At 42.8% G+C, this 20,802-nt stretch overlaps 2 protein-coding genes across 3 annotated transcripts in view; one reads left to right on the top strand and one right to left on the bottom strand.

Moving 5' to 3' along the window:
* The window catches only part of LOC115197987 (exocyst complex component 4-like), a 244,656-nt gene extending 242,926 nt beyond the window's left edge, over window positions 1-1,730 (bottom strand). The window contains exon 1 of the mRNA XM_029759645.1: window positions 1,617-1,730. Within this exon, the coding sequence (XP_029615505.1) occupies window positions 1,617-1,696 (80 nt within the window). The 5' untranslated portion in view covers window positions 1,697-1,730. The remainder of the gene's footprint in view (window positions 1-1,616) is intronic.
* Window positions 1,731-11,181: 9,451 nt separating this feature from the next.
* Window positions 11,182-20,802, top strand: part of LOC115199134 (coiled-coil-helix-coiled-coil-helix domain containing 3a) — a 104,252-nt gene continuing 94,631 nt past the window's right edge. Inside the window, exons 1-3 of one of the 2 annotated variants that reach the window (XM_029761724.1) lie at window positions 11,182-11,412; window positions 12,916-13,257; window positions 14,002-14,203. In XM_029761724.1, the coding sequence (XP_029617584.1) occupies window positions 11,332-11,412; window positions 12,916-13,257; window positions 14,002-14,203 (625 nt within the window). In that variant the 5' untranslated portion in view covers window positions 11,182-11,331. The remainder of the gene's footprint in view (window positions 11,413-12,915; window positions 13,258-14,001; window positions 14,204-20,802) is intronic. The other variant, XM_029761725.1, reaches the window with a different exon arrangement.

Here is a 20,802-nt window from a genome sequence, read left to right on the forward strand (position 1 = left end):
ACAGGCTCTAGAAACCACATTAGACAACCACAATAGTGTTTGTCATTTTGGCTCTGAATGTTGGATTTTGGCAGAGATTTTGTTCCAGATATTTGATTAATGTTTATGAATTGATGAAAGGGCCAGTCTTAAATAAACGTGCCGGATCTGGCTGACGGGCGACCAGTTGAATACCCCTGTCCTACAGTTTGAATAATCAAACCAAATTGGCTTAACATAAAAAGTGCCAGGTTTTATATCCTGAAAACCCTGCCAGTCTTGTATGTCATAGACCCAGGGGATGGGACAATGTTGAGTAACAAACTTGACAACACTTGTTTTAGCCCTGTATTTCATCAAACTCCAAACCACACATAAAATAAGGGGAGAAGTAAAAGTCTCCCTCAAGAGCTCATTAAAGCGTCCTCGCACTTCACACACAGCTGAAAGCTGGAAGGGGGAGAAGATTCTTAGCGGCATCCCCCAGAGCGGGTTGAGATGCCTACTTGACACAAGTCAGAGCTGAAACACAAAGCAAGTGATCTCGTCCACTCTCTGTTAATGTAATATAACTAGTTATTTACCATGCCATCATTTCCAACCTAACTAGTTACCATACTTCATATAACCTAACCTAAACTTATCAAACCTGAATCCTTAGCTCTGACATGCACCATCACCCATGACTAATTCAAACACTAGACTTACAGTAGCCTAGTCCCATTTAGAAAATGAAAGTGGCATGGAGTAACCATGGTAACAGTCTGGCATATTAGGCAAGCAGTAGCCATAAGGAAGGTACATAAGAAAGGGAAGATAATCTTTGTCACAGACAACAATTGCATACAGAATGGGATTTTGCCTCAAAGTGCATCATTGTGGGGTTTCAACAGTCAGTGTCAAGTTGCCACCGGCTGCAAAATGCTGCACCCACGCTCCATGCACACTGATATCTGTCAAACCCAGTAGACTACAGCTCCGTTTAATCTAGAGAAAAAAGGGGTAAAGAGAGCTACTCTACTAAGTTACGGCAATGGCTAATTAAAATGGTGTGGAAACACACAGTAAACGACATGTCATGACATAAACGACACTGTTCAAGTCAAGACCAACCCATGATGATCATGGCACCCTGTCAGCGAAGGGCAGCAGCAGGCTATAATTGGGTGCTGATGCTGAACAACAAGCATGCATTGCATATGTGGTCTTATCTAGCTAATAAGTTATCTTGTCTCTGTTCATAACTCAGTGTCTGAACCAAGTCGCGAGCTTGTTGTATGAGCAGGGGAGGTCAGCTGTCAAAAGCGTGACAGCTAGCTAACGGTCGACTAGCTAGCAAGTGGCTTCTTCCTCACGACTTTTGAAGAAGAGTGTTATTTGACTCACAATGATGATAAACACTGCTAAATTATGTGAACAGGTCGCGATGACAAACCTTAGTTAGCGTAGCTGACTAACATTTCCTCAAAACTCACTTGACATAAAACTAGCTAGCTAACAGATAGGAAGCTAACAACAGGAAGGATGTTTCTCCTTGTCCACGGCCTGAAATGACAGGCCTAGTTAATGAAAACAGTAGTGCCCACTGGCGTCTTATGTCGACAGGATAATTCAACCGTCAATTTGAGTGAGCTTACCTTATAACGGAGATAAGTAAGCCTGAAGGGTCTTTGCTTTTGCTAACAGCACTCCGGTATCTCCCTGTATCAGCTGCCATTTTTCCAGCTACTGCATCCAAACAGAATGACAACCTACCAATGAGAGACGAGGAAATTTGTTCAGCTTCGGTAGTGTGGCTGTGAAAGCTGGGAGTTGTAGTCCAAAATCTGTCTCGATTTGTTGATATTGTTCTTTGTAGATTTTTTTAATACAAATCCTCTGTGCTTACAAAACGCCCATGGAGATTTTAGCATGTAAATATTGGTGGGGCAAACAAAAAAAACAAAAATGTTAGATGCATGCCATCAAAGCGACATTACAACACAACAAAACATTAATTGCACGATAACTGACAAACTGTTAGGGCCTACATAAAGCTGTCCTAACAGCAGCGCTTTCTTTACAGCACCACGGAGTGTATCCTGACCACTGCTACACCTGGCTATCAGCGGAGCCTTGTCTGGCAGAGAAAAAATGAATTCACCCTCATTTACTGCCTTTAAATTTTTTTTTGCTGATATGGCTGACTTGCTTAAACAAATGTGGTTTCTCATGACAATTGATATGTACAAACTATGGCATAAGGGGACGACAAGCGGATAAGAAGCAATCCCTATTTTCGATTAAGACATTAATGAGAGAGCTAGGGCGGATGTACTCAATGTAACAATTTGTTTAGCACTTTTGAAATTAAAATGTACAGTGACAGAATCCAGAACATGGGCCTTTCTTACAGTGTTCTCCCTGTACACCAAGACAAAACCGTAGGATAAATAAACAGAGCATATTAGCAGACAATGAAAGCTCTTACAATATTCAATGATTACATTTCTCTAAAACAGGCTATAGGCTACATGTGCACCACCAAGTCAGAACAGTAGCCTCAGTTATGAGGGGCAAAGGGACCAAATTATTAGGGTGAGGCACATGGGCTACTAACAACATACTACACAACATACACTTAGTATTACTTTCTTATCTACAGCATACATATCTCCCTGGCATATTACATCATTTATGCAGCAGCATACAAGACAATTTTGGACTCACCTTTTTCTGCTGTACTCACTTGAACAGGAAGGTGGTCTTTCTTGTGGGCAAATTTTGTCATCAAACTTTGTAATCAAAGTTTGGCATTCTCTGGATATTTTGGTGCTTTCAAGACAACTGGGAACTCTGAAAAAAACAAGGTTGAATCATGACATGAGTGATCTTCAGGTTGGAGCTCAAGAAAGAGGTCCGAGTTCCCGACATGGAATTCTGAGTTGGATGATTGTTCAAAGCTTATTTTCCCAGTCGGAGATCATTTTTTTTCTGAGTTCCCAGTTGTCTTGATATCACTAAAGTCTGAGATTTCCCAGTTCCGAGTTACCAGTTGTTTTGAATGTGGCAGAAGTCATGCTGGATTGACAGCATGGCCAATGTATTCAACCTTTTCTGGCCCATGGTGTTGAATGTTAATCCTTCTAAGCTTGGAAAAGAGACCCTTAAACTCAGACTTGTACCACATACCCACTCCACTCAATAGCAGGCTAGTTATTGCTTTACAACGCTTGCAGTTAGTCACTGATTACTTCCAAACAGCTCATTGTTGAATTTGCGATTTCCAACTTGTTGTGTAATGTTTATGTCCAATGGCTGAGGATCACCGATACATTTTATCTATAATTTCTCTTCATATGACAAGGATGGAAAAGGATTTGCCAGTACATTGTCAACGTGATTCATGATGATGACTGCTTGTCTATCTTTCTAGCTAAGATTTTGAAAGTATGATGTTGACATGATCAGTCCAATCAACGCTACGGTAGCTAACGTGATTTGACATCATTTTATCTGTGGCCAATGACCTTGAGGCTTCTTGGATGGGCACTTCTAATGTAACTCTATGGCAGCACCCAAGGGGCTTGAATTTTTGAGCTCTCCCTGTAGATTTTGCGGTGACGTAATGTCCCGATGAGTGACAGAACACTGAGCCAATCACGGCGCAGATAGAGAACATGACCAACTCCTATGCTCTGTATTTTCCGCTGGCTGCCCCACCACCACAGAAAGCACTGAGCTCGGCTGAAACACCTGCATTTTGGAGCTGCCTTACTCAAGAAAGCAAAAAAGAGACCATGTTTGTATGCAGCTTTATTTTGTACATTGTTTGCAAACTGATATCATGCAAAACAGGCAACGATTATTACATTTTTTTGGTTAAATATGTGGGGGTCAAATGACGGGTCGCCACTGAAAACACCACTTCCATACTAACCATTGCATGTTGCATTTATCATACTACTGTTCTATTGCAAATGTCTTTCATTGGTGTGCTTGTTTCTACAAGAACAATTCTGATATCCCACAAGAACCCTTCTGTTGTATTGCGTGCTCCTTATCGTGCTTGCTTCTGCCAGAACACTTCTGATATCCCACAAGAACCCTTCTGTTGTATTGCGTGCTTCTTATCATGCTTGCTTCACCAAGAACACTACTGATATCTTGCATAATGTCTTGAAAAAAATCTAAATGCAATTACAGTAAAAGTACTGAAGCACACCCTTTGATTTACAGTCTAGCCCTCACGATAGGCTACAGTGAAAGAGAGAGCCAGGGGGAAAGAAAAAGGAAGATAGAGATAGTGTGTGCATGCATCCGTGAGCGCGCGTGAGAGAGAATGTGTGTGAGTGTGTGTTAATGGCTTTCTGTTTTTAGGACATATAGCTCCGCGTTTTCCGGAACTGCTCCTCTGTATCTCTGACAATCTCGAAACAAACCGAATGGGAGAAGGCATTGATTTTGGTGGGGAAGGGATCGATCCAACAGGCCCGGTGCTGATTGATGTGCCTGTGGACAGCAGAGATAACATTGTGGGAGATCTTTGCGTTCCCTCCAAAATAGAAACAATCACTGTGTCATGCAGGGCCACTTTCTCTTTGATGGGTGCGTGCTTCTAACTTCCCTGGGCCAAGTTCAATTTCAAGTTCTTATCACCCTCCCCTCCCTGCAGCCAGTCCCATTTTACGTGTCTCGGGCTAATCTACTGCCCTCTCTCCTATGACATGGCACGAAGGTCATTTGTCAGCAGATTCTGTAGATGTACACTAAATGATTGCTGTGTGACTGACATCTGTAGGTGTAAAGGACAACAGCAGTCAGCCTGGCACCTGTTATTTCTGTATATTAACGTCTCACTGCTGTTAAAACTGGAACATTTTTGGACAGTTCACACCAGGGTTTAAGAATTACAATTTTGTGTGATATTGCATTTAATATTTTAAACCAGGTTTCAGGTCTGAGTCCCTCATTTCAGATTAAGGAGGAGGCACAGTAGCTGCAAATTGTATTTAAACTCACTAATACAGTACAGGTGAAACAGGAGAAAGGCGTGAAAAAATAGTTTTGTAATATCTACATTCAATGTTTTCCCATACCGTCTACAACTCTCACATCTGGAGACAATATGTGAGATGTGATACAGGTGTAGGATCACCCTGTTGCAGGAGAACTTGTAGTGTATTTAAAAGGCTTCTGAAGTTTATAATTTCCACTTTGAAATTTCTGTCTTGATTTTCCCTAATGAAAAATGTCAGTTAATTATAATCTGGTTAGTCGAGGTGCTGGCTAGCGGAGTATAGACAGCCAAGCTGTCTATACCCTGATGAAGACAGCTTGGCTGTCAAAACGTTAGTATTAAATTATTGCATGTGAACTCCAAGAGTGTCCTTTTGTTTTTCATTAATTATAATCCACATAATAATTCACATTTCCTGTTCCTGCAGGATTATTTTCCTGCTGTAGCAAACTGGCTCAAATGAAGATCCTACATCTGTATCTGTTTGTATAGAGGAGTAAAATGTTGTTTCCAAGGTAACGGGATATGTGTGTGTATTACATAGCCTACTGTAGAATAGACAATGTGACTTTTTTTCTTTCTGTCACATCATTTCAATGTAAACCTGGTTATGTAATTTTTTTAAATTAGGTTTAATCATCCACACACACAGCAAATTGGCCAGTGATACCTACAGTAGTGAAGATCTTTCAGTGTACCATTTCTAGTGTTGATTCAGGAGTTAAATTAGCTCTGTAAGTGTTCAATTAACACTCATTGGTGTTATATTTATTTATTTTACCTTTATTTAACCAGGTAGGCAAGTTGAGAACAAGTTCTCATTTAGAATTGCGACCTGGCCAAGATAAAGCAAAGCAGTTCGACACATACAACAACACAGAGTTACACATGGAGTAAAACAAACATACAGTCAATAATACAGTAGAAAAATAAGTCTACATACAATGTGAGCAAATGAGGTGAGATAAGGGAGGTAAAGGCAAAAAAAGGCCATGGTGGCAAAGTAAATACAATATAGCAAGTAAAACACTGAAATGGTAGATTTGTAGTGGAAGAAAGTGCAAAGTAGAAATAATGGGGTGCAAAGGAGCAAAATAAATAAATAAATACATACATTAGGGGACGAGGTAGTTGTTTGGGCTAAATTATAGATGGGCTATGTACAGGTGCAGTGATCTGTGAGCTGCTCTGACAGCTGGTGCTTAAAGCTAGTGACGGAGATAAGTGTTTCCAGTTTCAGAGATTTTTGTAGTTCGTTCCAGTCATTGGCAGCAGAGAACTGGAAGGCGAGACGGACAAAGGAGGAATTGGCTTTGGGGGTGACCAGAGAGATATACCTGCTGGAGCGTGTGCTACAGGTGGGTGCTGCTATGGTGACCAGCGAGCTGAAATAAGGGGGAACTTTACCTAGCAGGATCTTGTAGATGACCTGGAGCCAGTGGGTTTGGCGACGAGTATGAAGCAAGGGGCCAGCCAACGAGAGTGTACAGGTCACAGTGGTGGGTAGTATATGGGGCTTTGGTGACAAAACGGATGGCACTGTGATAGACTGCATCCAGTTTATTGAGTAGGGTATTGGAGGCTATTTTGTAAATGACATCGCCGAAGTCGAGGATCGGTAGGATGGTCAGTTTTACGAGGGTATGTTTGGCAGCATGAGTGAAGGATGCTTTGTTGCGAAATAGGAAGCCAATTCTAGATTTAACTTGTAAATAAAGGTGTAAATAAAGAACTCTAGTATTGGTGTTAATAACCGCTGGCATGTTCAGTGGGATGCGACATGTTGGAACTTTTAGATAGCAATATGCTATGTAGAACAAACATGCCTCTCTTGACATGTAGGATAGGGAATCACGTCAGCTCTATTCAAGTGTAAAGGCTGTCGTAGAGAGGGGACCAAAGTGCGGCGTGTTGATTGCTCATGATGAATATTTATTATAACTCAAACCACTAAAGGAAAAATAACAAAGAGAAAAACGAAAGTGCACAGTTCTGTCAGGTACACAAACTAAACAGAAGAAAACAACCCACAAACACCGGTGGGAAAAAAAAAACTACTTAAGTATGATCTCCAATTAGAGACAACGAGGACCAGCTGGCTCTAATTGGAGATCATCCCAAAAAACAACAACGTAGAAATAGAAAAACTAGAACCTAAACATAGATATACAAAACATAGAAAAGCACAAAACACCCCCTGTCACGCCCTGACCTACTCTACCATAGAAAATAACATCTTACTATGGTCAGGACGTGACATCAAGGCATTTCTATCTGCAAGGTTCAACAATGTTTGGCAACTGAACGTGGACCTGAGTTGAACCAAAACCACGCCCATCAATGTAATATTTCCCAGCATGCTCTATTGCGGGTTGATTTTTATTATTGTTTGTTTCAATATTTATGTTTTTGCATGTACATTGATTGACATGTGTTTTTCTAAACAAATCCAATCTGTTACTTGGGCTTATTGCACCCATTATTGAAATGGTTGTTCCAGTTTAGATGCTTTAGGTAGTCTCATATTTTAGTCTTCCAAACCCTGACAATCATTCTGAATGCAGGTTGCGGGTGACTAAAAATTGTTGGATATCCCAAACTCTGGCAGGATTCCAATAGAAATTACACATCACTTTGCAAGCCAGCAAAATGTGACTTGCAGGCCTGATGTAAAACCATGAGTTTCAGGCCACTCTATTAGGGTAAAACTAGGCCCTCAAAATAAAGCATATTGTATTGTCTTTAAGAATTTTATTTCAATGATAACATATTCACTTGAATGAATGCAACAACCATGTCACTTACAAATTCAGTCTTGTGTGGTAACTCTATAATTCACTCGAAAGGCAAGGCACACTAGGAAATATGCAAATAAGGATTTACACTAAGAAGAGTGTTAATTTAACACTGAAAATTGTGGACCCGTATAGACACTGGAACCGTGTTAAATTTAACACTCTCAGTGTTGATTTAACACTGGAGAATTTGCTGTGCACTAAACCCCCAACTGTACAACATTCCAGAAGAAAACCCCCACTTTCACCACAAAGACTGTAAGTAACTCAACCATGTATATCATAGCATCAGCAATACAGATAACTATACTGTTCATCCTCTTTATAATGAAGTTCTCACAAGGCTACCTATAGGATCATAGTTGCAGTCAGTTGTCCAATCCAATCTGTACACAATATGTCTCTTGGATGTCTAACCATGTGCTCCAGAGGGCATTGCTGCCCAGGGTAAATGTTTATTATGTAATATGTTCACACAAAGCCACTGTCTGGAGATAAGATAATATCAACAGGGGAAATGTTTCTCCCACTGTTGGCTTCATTAAAAACCTTTAAAAACCTATTATCCAGAGAAATATAAACACATGGGGATGCTCTGTGTGTGTATGTGTGTGTGTGTGTTTGGCTTTACTATCTATCTTTGTGGGGACCAGAAGTCCTCACAAGGATAGTAAAAACAAGGGAAATTCAGACAAGTGGGGATATTTCGCTGGTCCCCACAAGGAAAAATACTATTTTAGGGGTTAGGGTTCCAATTAGGGTTAGAATTAGAGTTAGGGGGTAGGTTTCATTTTTTTAAATTGATTTTACCTTTATTTAGCTAGGCAAGTCAGTTCAGATCACATTTTTATTTTCAATGACGGCCTAGGAACAGTGGGTTAACTGCCTCGTTCAGGGGCAGAACGACAGATTTTTACCTTGTCGGCTCAGGGATTCAATCTTGCAACCTTTCGGTTACTAGTCCAACACTCTAACCACTAGGCTACCAGGTAGGGTTAGAATTAGAGTTAGGGGTTAGGTTTAGTGTTGGGGTGACGGGTGACGGGTTAGAATCAGAGTTAGGGGTTAGGTTTAGGGTTGGGGTGACGGGTTAGAATCAGAGTTAGGGGTTAGGGTTGGGGTGACGGGTTAGGGTTAGAATCAGAGTTAGGGGTTAGGTTTAGGGTTGGGGTGACGGGTTAGAATCAGAGTTAGGGGTTAGGGTTAGGGGTGACGGGTTAGAATCAGAGTTAGGGGTTAGGGTTAGGGGTGACGGGTTAGGGTTAGGGTTAGAATCAGAGTTAGGGGTTAGGTTTAGGATTGGGGTGACGGGATAGGGTTAGAATCAGAGTTAGGGGTTAGGTTTAGGGTTGGGGTGACGGGTTAGAATCAGAGTTAGGGGTTAGGTTTAGGGTTGGGGTGACGGGTTAGAATCAGAGTTAGGGGTTAGGTTTAGGGTTGGGGGTGACGGGTTAGAATCAGAGTTAGGGGTTAGGTTTAGGGTTGGGGTGACGGGTTAGAATCAGAGTTAGGGGTTAGGTTTAGGGTTGGGGTGACGGGTTAGAATCAGAGTTAGGGGTTAGGGTTGGGGTTGGGGTGACGGGTTAGGGTTAGAATCAGAGTTAGGGGTTAGGTTTAGGGTTAGGGTGACGGGTTAGAATCAGAGTTAGGGGTTGGGTTGGGGTGACGGGTTAGAATCAGAGTTAGGGGTTAGGTTTAGGGTTGGGGTGACGGGTTAGGGTTAGAATCAGAGTTAGGGGTTAGGTTTATGGTTGGGGTGACGGGTTAGAATCAGAGTTAGGGGTTAGGGTTTAGGGTTGGGGTTGGGGTTAGAATCAGAGTTAGGGGTTAGGTTTAGGGTTGGGGTGACAGGTTAGAATCAGAGTTAGGGGTTAGGTTTAGGGTTGGGGTGACGGGTGACGGGTTAGAATCAGAGTTAGGGGTAAGGTTTAGGGTTGGGGGTGACGGGTTAGAATCAGAGTTAGGGGTTAGGTTTAGGGTTGGGGTGACGGGTTAGGGTTAGAATCAGAGTTAGGGGTTAGGTTTAGGGTTGGGGGTGACGGGTTAGAATCAGAGTTAGGGGTTAGGTTTAGGGTTGGGGTGACGGGTTAGGGTTAGAATCAGAGTTAGGGGTTAGGTTTAGGGTTGGGGGTGACGGGTTAGAATCAGAGTTAGGGGTTAGGTTTAGGGTTGGGGTGACGGGTTAGGGTTAGAATCAGAGTTAGGGGTTAGGTTTAGAGTTGGGGGTGACGGGTTAGAATTAGAGTTAGGGGTTAGGTTTAGGGTTGGGGTGACGGGTTAGAATCAGAGTTAGGGGTTAGGTTTAGGGTTAGGGGTGACGGGTTAGGGTTAGGATCAGAGTTAGGGGTTAGGTTTAGGGTTGGGGTGACGGGTTAGAATCAGAGTTAGGGGTTAGGTTTAGGTTTAGGGTTGGGGGTGACGGGTTAGAATCAGAGTTAGGTTTAGAGTTAAGTGTGAAGGGTTAGGGTTAGGGGTTAGGGAAAATAGGATTTTGAATGGGAATCAATTGTTTTGTCCCCACAGGGACAGTAAAACAAATGTGTGTGTGTGTGTCTGCCTCTAGATCACACAGCTGTGAAAGGTTGTGCTTTGCTGCTGTCTGCTTAACAAAAATAAAAAACGGCTTTAGTAAACAAAAAGGTCTGCGAAAATGTTATCCCCTATTTTTTTCACTATCCCCGGTTTAATACCCGACAAAACCATATGCTCCAAATATTCTAAAAACGTTACTACGAACCCACATATGTACTGATTGCCTTGCTCATTGAAAGTTATATGCGTAGGCCTAGTAGTCCATATGGAATTCACCTCTGGGTTTTGCCATAAAGCTGAGGGATTGGTCTGGAGAAATGTTACCACTGTCAAATTCAAAGATGGACCTAGATTATAGGTGCAAGGACTGATTGTCCATGCATCATTGACAGTTTTCAACATATTTTGAATTTGTACATTGTTTACAAAAATTTAAATGACAACAAAAACATAGACAATTTTATAAAATAACCCTAGCTTGTGCTTGATGGGGTTTGATGGAGTTTTAGCTGACGAAGCTATTTATGCATTTATTTTTCCCAAAATCATTAGGCCAATTGAAATTACCATTGAACAGCAGTGAATATGACAGATAGTCCAAACTCCTCTGTCTTTTGAAAGTATAATCCAAACTGATTACAATTGTTATATATATAGCTAACTATAAAGTGTTGCATTTATTTTGAGTGGGTTACATCATGTCTTCTTTCTTCTCCCCACCAAATATCTATTTATTTGTTGGTTAATGTGTATGCATAAACAATTGAAAGTGCACTGTAATTATCCTTTTGGCTCTTAAAATATTCCCCAACCAATGGACATCTCTGTTGCACAAGACGTATTCGCACCTCCAATAAACGCAGCCTTTATTGGACAGCTGGCATGCTACGGAAGTGTCTCCGTGTGTGCGGCCCTGCAGCTCCCTGTCCCGGGTGTACGACTTGACAAATTTGGCTAAAAACAGTTGGATGACAACAATTTCCATTGCATGCAGTTAGGTATCACTTTCGCTGATTGTAGTCAGAGATGGGAGCGAACAATAGCACCCGCCGCGTCTCGTTTGAGTCGGATGAAAATGACAACATCACGGTTGTGAAGGGCATAAGGGTGAGTACTGAAAGGATAACAACAATGAGGTACTGCATAACCCAATGCTGCTCTGAAGTATTGAAGCGCGTTAAAAACGATAGGAACGACTGACTGCATTATTATATCCTTATTACCAAACAAATAGACAATGTTATGCCAGAGTAACGTTTGTTATGGTAACTAGGCTAGCTAACTTGCTCTCAGTTTGACACTGGGGTTTATGCAATGGCCTCGCGTTGTCTAAGTTATGAATGACTGGATACAGCTAGACCTAGTTCTTAGTAATGACGACATTTAGTTTATAATAGATAATACTTTTATTTTATGACCTTGTTATTAACATTAGTTTAGTCCATGTTGCATCATTAAATCCATGTCATGCAAAACACGTGTCGTGTACTTTCTCTGACGTGTAAGCTGATAAGTGTTTAACTGTTGCAGTGGACCCTGCGTGCCTATTGAAGTTAAATATAGGTTGAGAGGCTTTAGTTTAGTTTCAAGTTAAGACTCGCTGGCACGAACATGCCTATTGTGAAGCACCTTGTTGCTAGAAGACTCGAGACAATGTTTATTGTTTACATGGAATAGTCTGATGGTGTGTTTTCCCTCTGCATTCTCGCCACGCGTGCTTGTACACATCAATAAACAAAACATACCTTACGGTTGTAGATTGTACACCCACATATCACAACCAGTGTTATACAATGGCAGCATTCTGCCTTCGCTCTACAGTTTTCAGCCAACCACAATCAAGACTGTGTTTTAACATTTAGAAATGTCAATCATCGCTTGTGATAACGCTTTTGAAACGCCCTTTTATCAGCAAGGAAGAATCCTTTAAATGTAAAATATACACTTACTGTAGCAGGTTTGCACAGATCCATACAGCTATGGGTGCCGCCATTCGACTAAACTACACTTCCACTACACTTCCAGAGTTGCTAGATAGCTAATTAACACAGGTCGTCGGTTACCTCTAGTCTTCTGTAAACCATTGCTGTAACATGGAGATATGGCCGTGTGGGAACACTAACCCTATCAAGGTGTGTATCTATTGAACCTTTTTTTGTTGTTTGAAATGATTTCTCGCTGATATGAAAGACAAGGTCTTTATGCTTCCAAAACCATACCGCAAGCAACGCCTGTTAATGTTCAGACCGATGCCTTCGTCCAATCACTCGTATGTGTTATGTAATGGAACAGGGGGTCATGATCAAGGCTAGCCTAGGCCTAACTAATTGGGGGTGGGTGGACACATTTTAGCAGCGGTGTGTGCCACTGCTAAGTGCATATTGGGATAACACTGCTCAGGCTGTTGTAATAGAGCTAGTGCACCTAGAGTTGTAGCCTTGTGTGATTAAGTTGGCTTGGCAAGTAAATTGTGAGAACTTGCCTTTTAGACTTTGGAGTGTGGTGGAGTTGAAGTGTTTAGTGTTGCTCAGATCTGGTATCCTTGTTAGTTGTGCTTTTTTCTATCATGTTGGTTTTCTCTCACATATTGCTCTTCTCTCTCTTCTGCAGCTCTCTGAGAATGTCATCAACCGAATGAGGGAGCCTATAGCTCCCCTTCTTCCCCCCTCCCTTCCACAGGTCCCACCCACTGTTGCTGCTCCCTCCCCCCTCATTCCAGTGCCTCCCCTCAGACCCTCCTTCGATCCCATCACCTCGCTTCCACCCATAGAACCCATCGCACTACCACCTCAACCTCCTGCACCTGTCACTGAAGTAGTGGCCCCACTTCCACTTCCACCCTCCATGGAACAGGTAGCAGCTCCGACCATCATTGACATGGTGATCCCACCTCCTACCCTAGCTGCTTTAAAGCCTGTGGCGTCCCCTCCACCACCTCCATCTGTTGAGCAGGTAACCCTCCCACCACAGGTTGAACCCCTGGCCCCTGTTCCTGCTCCTGTTGCTGTGGAACTCAATACCATCCCTGCACCTCCTCCTGTAATCGAACCTGTTGCTTCTACTCCTGTAATCGAACCTGTTGCTTCTACTCCTGTAATCGAACCTGTTGCTTCTACTCCTGTAATCGAACCTGTTGCTTCTACTCCTGTAATCGAACCTGTTGCTTCTACTCCTGTAATCGAACCTGTTGCTTCTACTCCTGTAATCGAACCTGTTGCTTCTACTCCTGTAATCGAACCTGTTGCTTCTACTCCTGTAATCGAACCCGTTGCTTCTACTCCTGTAATCGAACCCGTTGCTTCTACTCCTGTAATCGAACCCGTTGCTGCTCCTCCTGTAATCGAACCCGTTGCTGCTCCTCCTGTAATCGAACCCGTTGCTGCTCCTCCTGTAATCGAACCCGTTGCTGCTCCTCCTGTAATCAAACCCATTGCTGCTATGCCTGCAATCAAACCTGTTGCTTCTCCTCCTGTAATCAAACCTGTTGCTGGTCCTCCTGTAATCGAACCCATTGCTGATCCTTCTGTAATCAAACCCACTGCTGCTGCTCCTCCTGTAATTGAGCTTATTGCACCTCCTCCCCCACCTGTAATTGAACCCATTGCTCTGCCTCCCCTTTCCTCTTCATTGGCATCCATCTCTTCCTCCCCTGCTGTTGAGTCTGCTGCTCCTCCAATGGAAGCTTTCTCCCTGCAGCCTGCAGTCAAACCCATCGCTCCGCCTCCTCCCCCAGCTGAATTAATTGCTCCTCCCCCTTGTGAACCCATTGCCCCTCCTCCTCAGCCCCCAGTGGAAGCTTTTGCTCCTCCTCCTGCCCCAGAACCAGTGGAAGTTGTTGGCCCCCCTCTTCCTCCTCCCACCCTAGAGCCAGAACCATTGGCTGCAGCAGCACATGCAGGTGAGTTCTACTATAGCTTACAGACATAAGGATCTCCTTAATGTGTTTACAAACATTGCTGCACGAGGGTGACGCACGCAAGTTGGTGGCAAAACAAGGGGGAGTTGTTATAGAACGGCAGCAAAAATGTTGCTTGAGTGCATTTCACACTACTTTTGGATTATAATTGGATTTTAAGGCTTGTATGAATGTCCTGCTTACTATTTTTGTCATCATCGCAAATCAACTGCATTATACTTAAAAAACACATTTGGCTAGCTTTTGCTACACCCTATATCAATGAGTGTTAGCATTCTAGCTAACAACTGCTGCATCCAAAATAATTATTTTGTAAAGATCACAACCAAATATAATCTTAGTGACAGTTACAGCAATAATCAAAATATCTTTTACATTTTTGGGGGTTTTGAAGTAATAAAAATGTTAATCTAGGCTATGTTGAATGTGCGCAGATGTCATGGCTTTCTTACTGCTGCCAAGAATTGCGTGCATCTTTGCGTGACGTCAGTGTGTCGTGTACTGAAAATGGGTCTATAGTGTACAGCCATAAGGGTCTCGGTGGCACCATGCTTACCTGACACGCATGCATTCATTCACACCACTCAACCTGTCAATGAGATTGTCAGTTAATTTACTGGTTCAGTTGGATTATTGCACTGTGTGCTGGTATTTGACCACCTCGTAACTAATTCAGAGGTGGTCAATCGTACTGCTGCCTCCACTTCCTCTGAAATGAGCTAAAGCAATTTGGCTTAAATTGACATGTTCACACAGCAGGTCACAGTCATGACCCCAGGCATCACACTGTTCAGTGGGTTAGAAGTCCAGTTTTTGGGATCTATACTCGGTGATAATTTGGGAATCTTGACCTTACTTTTAAGTCAGCCCACGCATACAGCACAAATGTTCTCTCCCCTCTGATTGTAATTAGTCTTCGTTCTCAGGATTCCGCTCACAGTGGCCTGTGGTATTATGATTCATTGGCATCGCCAAAGCGCTAATGAAACGATTAATTCTTACTTGTAATAAAGCTAATGAATTGATGCCGCACATTTCCTATATTTTAGCCCACTAGGCAGCAGAAACCATTGCCATTTTTTCCTCCTCTGTTTTGTGGAAATCCTTTAGCAAATTTGACTGTTTTTCACTGTTAAATGTGATGCATTCTTTCCATCCACTAGCCCATTTGCTTAGGGATGCTTTGCATCTTGCATGTTAAGGGTCACCTTACACTGGTATCGGAGTATATCAGGTTTTTGCCATAGGGAAAGGACTGTTGAAGGTAAGGCAGGAAACGATGGGGACGTGGGAGGTTCCATCACAGATGATGACAACGGTGGGCGAACAGGTTTCCCCATCCTTGACGGCAAACAATGGGTGTGATAATTAAAAAGTGGCCATCTTAAAGGCACGCTGCACTGCCTCTGGTGATTAAAACGACACCTCCTCAGTTTCACACAACAAATCAGCCGGGCATCATTATGAAAAGGCTGTGGGTGTGCGTTTGCTGCTTAAGTGTTCATCTGGAATAGAAATCTCCCTAGCAAAACTCCCAAGCCACTTATCAACTGTCAGCCATGCTGTACTGTAAGTTAATGCTATCAGGTCTTTCTTAATATGCTGTTTGGGCTCTCTACTTGAGGACATTGTTAATACAATTGGTCTTGTAACAGCATGCTACTCACACGTTCTTAACAAAAACACTTTTGTATAAATCTGTTTTCATTAGCACCCGGCCATTCACGCAATCGCTCTCCGTTTTTCTGTCTGTCAAAAAAATCACTCCCTATTGTCCACGTTAATTGCTTTGCAGATTAAAAGATAAACACGGCAATGTCTCACTACATTTTTTTTATCAGGGATTTGTATGAACTGTTTTTGGGGGATTGTGTATTATTGGGGGAAAAAATGGTCAGTTAGTTCCACATAAAAAGCAACATTTTAAGAATTGTCTTTAGTGTCTTTGAAAAGGTAATACGCTTTTTCTATTTAAATTTTTTCTCCTTTTCGGTGAGTAAAGGACCCTTGTTTACAGTACTAACAGATGAGAGGTATATTAGCCCTGTGTGTCATTTTCACCCTATTCATCATCATATTAAGATCACTTTATTGGTTAATTGCACAGAAGGTCCAACTGAAATTTGACTTCTGCTTTTTAAGACACACATGCTTACATACCAATACAGGTTTTGGAGAGGTGCGGTAGGATGCCACACTGGACACGCAAGGAGCTCTTGTTGTGGGGTGTTAAGTGCCTCGCTCAATGGCAGGAAATGGCATGTAGGATTTGATACCAGCAACCCTCCGGTTGCCAGCTCACTTCCCGCCACATTTTTCTAGTTGGACCCGGGATTCTAACTTTCAAACTTATGGTTGCTGGCTCGCCACCCTAACCACTAGACTACCTGCCGCCCCAGTACAGCATGTATACAGTATGTCCAGACTTAACATTTGAGATAAGGCAAAGGTCTCCAAGGAGCTCTAGCGAAGCTAGCCTAATTGCAGCTAGTGTTTTTGGCAGTGTAGTTTTGTTTTTAACCGTTGATTGAGCTCCACATCTTTCGATGCGGATCATGGTTGGACCACGTGTCTTTTTTGAATTTAGGTGAAAGTAACAGACCCCAGACGCATTAATAAGTCAGTTTAACCAAGTACAAATGAAGTTGTACGTTTTGGTGCATGAGTCAGTCAGTTTCAGTTTCTCTCCTAACTTACCTAAGTTGGTATGTTAGGTAATGCAGAGCTGCATATTAATTTCCACACAGGTTACCATTGCAATCAGAGTAAGAGTTGTGTTCTGTTCCTGCCCACGTCACCAGACAGTAATAAAACTCACATCTGACTAATGAGCTTTGAGTTGGAGGAGAACGATTTCTCTCTCTCCTCTTCCTTCCCTCAGTATGTGTGGTAGAAAGTACTATATTTTTTTTTTACGTCAGGGGTTCGTCAGGTGCATGGTGGTTTGGTTATTAGATCACTGCAGTACATAGGTGGAGCTTTTCTATAGTGCTATAACCTTCATTCGTTGTGTTCTTGTGACGGCTTCAAATTCTTCTCAACATGTGTGGCCTACAAGCACAGTGATGTAAGTCGACATTGAAAGAAAGGATACATGTTTTAAAGGTTGTCCCATGTTCATTATACACTTAGTGCACAAAACATTAGGAACACCTTCCTATTATGCAGTTGCACCCCCATTTGCCCTCAGAACAGCCTCAATTTGTCAGGCATAGACTACAAGGAGTCGAAAGCGTTCCACAGGGATGCTGGTCCATCTTGACTCCAATGCTTCCAACAGTTGTGTGAGATTGTCTGGATGTCCTTTGGGTGGTGGGCCATTCTTGATACAGAAAGGAAACTGTTGGCCGTGACGAACCCAGCAGCGTTGCAGTTATTGACACATTCAAACCAGTGCACCTGGCACCTATTACCATACCCCGTTCAAGACCACATCTTTTGTCTTGACCATTCACCCTCTGAATGGCGCACATACACAATCCATGTTCTTTAACTTGTCTCCTCCCCTTCATCTACACTGATTGAAGTGGATTTAACAGGTATCATAGCTTTCAGCTGGTCAGTCATGGGAAGAGGTGTTCCTGATGTTTTATACACTGTTTAAATGCACTCAACAGGAAAAAGTCAACTTGGCGTATCGATCGCGTCTTACCTTTTTGAATAACTCTGCTATCTTGCAACTCTGCAAGTCTTGATAAACAGTCACCAAGGCTCGAGCCCAATACCACATTTTCATAAAGGTTGCAATTTAATGAGGGGAGGGGGGGTGTTGATTGTGTGCCCACGAGTGCTGGTATGGAGTTAGACCTCTTGGCTGTCTCTAAATCACGGCCTAGTCGCGTGTGTGCTGATTACAGTATGGTCAAGGTTGAGCCTCCTACACCGCTCTATGCAGGTTATAAATATTCATACTCCTGCGCCCACATACTGGCTAGCCCGGCCTAATAGCCTGCTTATAGATGACTAGGGAGAGAGAGGTGTAAGGTGAGTGGAGCGGTATAAAACACCTGCCAACGCATAATTCTCCCTCTAAAATGGCTTTCCTGGTCTTCATCATCAAATGGGAAGTGATCAGTTATTCTTGTGATTAAATTACAGGCGAAGGTGGGGGAGCGAATCAGTGAAATGAATAGATGGACGTTTTTGCACGAGACAGCGGCTACGAGGGTAGTTTTTCTTTTTGAAGGTGTTGGAAACAGTGCGTCTGCAACGTGGTGGTGAGGCGTGCAGAAGTGGTAATGTTGCAGATTATGCCCTCTATGCGGGTCACGGGGTTAATGAAACGTCTGATGAGAAACGCAGTTTGCCTCCCGTCTATCTCCCTTTGCCAAGAAAGAGCTCCTTTCTAGCAGTTTTTTTTCTCATCGGGGTTTAGGGGGTGATGGGGGAAAAAATCTCAAAGATCAGTTTTTAATCTCTTTAACATTTCCATGTTCTACTCAGGATTGACACGGGGGCTCTGTTGATCTGGAATTGTCTATGACCCCTGCCTAGCCGATGGAGTGCCCGAAGGACCCTTGACATGTTTATCCTATCAGAACCTATTCTACGGCTGACTCCCTTTTCCTCGGAGTAGGAAGTACGGGGAGAACATGGAGTATGATGATGATGAGGGTTGTAATTGCAGACCTACGCAGTTTGGTCCATGGTCTTCACAAAATTGTGTAAGACCACCAGAACTGTTGAGTCAGGCCAAACGCTACATAACATCCAATGATAATGTAAGTGTAGTCTGGGGAGGCTGTAAAATTTATTCTAGTCAAGACCGATAACACAGGTTTATTTCTCTGTAGTCTTCCAACACTCTCAGCCTGCTTCAGATAATGTGTTGGTTGCTGTCAGCAGTTAGCTCTACAGCTAGTGTTTCTGATGTATTCTTGGTGACAGTTTTGCTGGGCCTACTCACTTTCAGGGTCAATTGAAGTGATTGCAGTCATTTGTTTACCATGTTTTCAAACTTTCTTGACTGATTAGCATCATCAAAATCAAATTATATTTTATTGGTCAATAACATATTTAGCAGATGTTATTGCTGGAGTAGCGAAATGCTTGTGTTCCAAGCTACAACAATGAAGTAATATCTAACAATGCACACATCTAAAATAATGGAATTAAGAAATATATTAATATCAGATTGCGCAATGTCGGAGTGGCATTGACTAACATACAGTAGAATAGAATACAGTATATACATATGAGATGAGGAAAGCAGTATGTAAACGAGAGACTAGTGTTCCATTATTAAGTGACCAGTGATTCTATGTATATAGGGCAGCAGCCTCTAAGGTGCAGGGTTGAGTAGCCGGCTAGTGGTGGCTATTTAACAGTCTGATGGCCTTGAGATTGAAAAACAGCTTCTGTCTCCCAGTCCCAGCTTTGATGCACCTTTACTGACTTAGCCTTCTGGATGATAGCAGGGTGAACAGGCCGTGGCTCGGGAGGTTGATGTCCTTGATGATATTTTTTGCCTTCCTGTGACATTGGGTGCTGTAGGTGTCCTGGAGGGCAGGTAGTTTGCCCCCGGTGATGTGTTGGGAAGACCACACCATCCTCTAGAGAGCCCTGCAGTTGACCATTTCAGATGGTCAGTGATGTGTACGCTGAGGAATACACTATTTGCCGCATGTTTTTTGCACAACATGACAACATTCCCTTTGCATTCTCTCTCCAAGTTTCTACAGACGGCTCTCTGTCTACCCGCCTTTACGCTCTCATTCTGTTCTCTGAAATTAGGTTGGAGAGGAAGGAAAAGAGATGGAAGGAGAAAGGGGAAGGAGAAAGGGGAAGGAGAGACTGAAAGAGAGGCAGGTGGTTAGACAGAGAGAAGGAGAAAATGAGAGAGCGGGAGAAATAGGATTGATCTTACTTGCAGCAGGCTGGGACTCCAGAGTACTACCTGTGGAGCTCTCTTCTGTTTTAAGAACCGTATCTTTAATTCACTTATCAAATATCAGCTTCCCGGAGAGATGATACATGGAGGGGCCCCTAACCCCGGCATCCATTACCCTCAACCCACTGTTTGATTAATGCCTTGCCCGCAGAGAAATATGGTATTGAGCCCAGGCATCGTCACGGTAACAAGAAGCTATCTATTCTTGGCCTTGATGAGAAGTGGCAGTATAAGGTACTTACCCTCCTTTTTGACACTTTCTTTTGGAAGGATTCTAGCCTCTGTTTTTATTGATGCGACAGTCAGTAGAGGGCACAGGAAAGACAGGAGGGGAGGCTGTAGACACCTTCGTTGATACTCAAAGGGAACATAAAAGTTCCCATTGACTTAAGGCCCCATTCGAATTATTGTAACAGAGCAGCAATGGCATGCTTGTCTATTTTAATGTGTCAATCCGGTCTGAGATAATGACTCACCTGAAGCAAGGAGGGGTCATAGTAATGAGTCAGGTTGACTATTATGCACTATTTATCTAACACAGGGAAGGACACCTGCTTGTGCCTGGGCTCTGTTAGCCTGAGAGTTGAATTAACTCGAGACTGAGACTACTGCACTCCTAGGGGGGTACTCCGCATGCTCACACACACACACACACACACACACACACACGGAAGCGCCTTGCCAAGGACAT

Source organism: Salmo trutta, chromosome 8, assembly GCF_901001165.1.
Source record: "Salmo trutta chromosome 8, fSalTru1.1, whole genome shotgun sequence".
Taxonomy (NCBI): Eukaryota; Metazoa; Chordata; class Actinopteri; order Salmoniformes; family Salmonidae; genus Salmo; species Salmo trutta.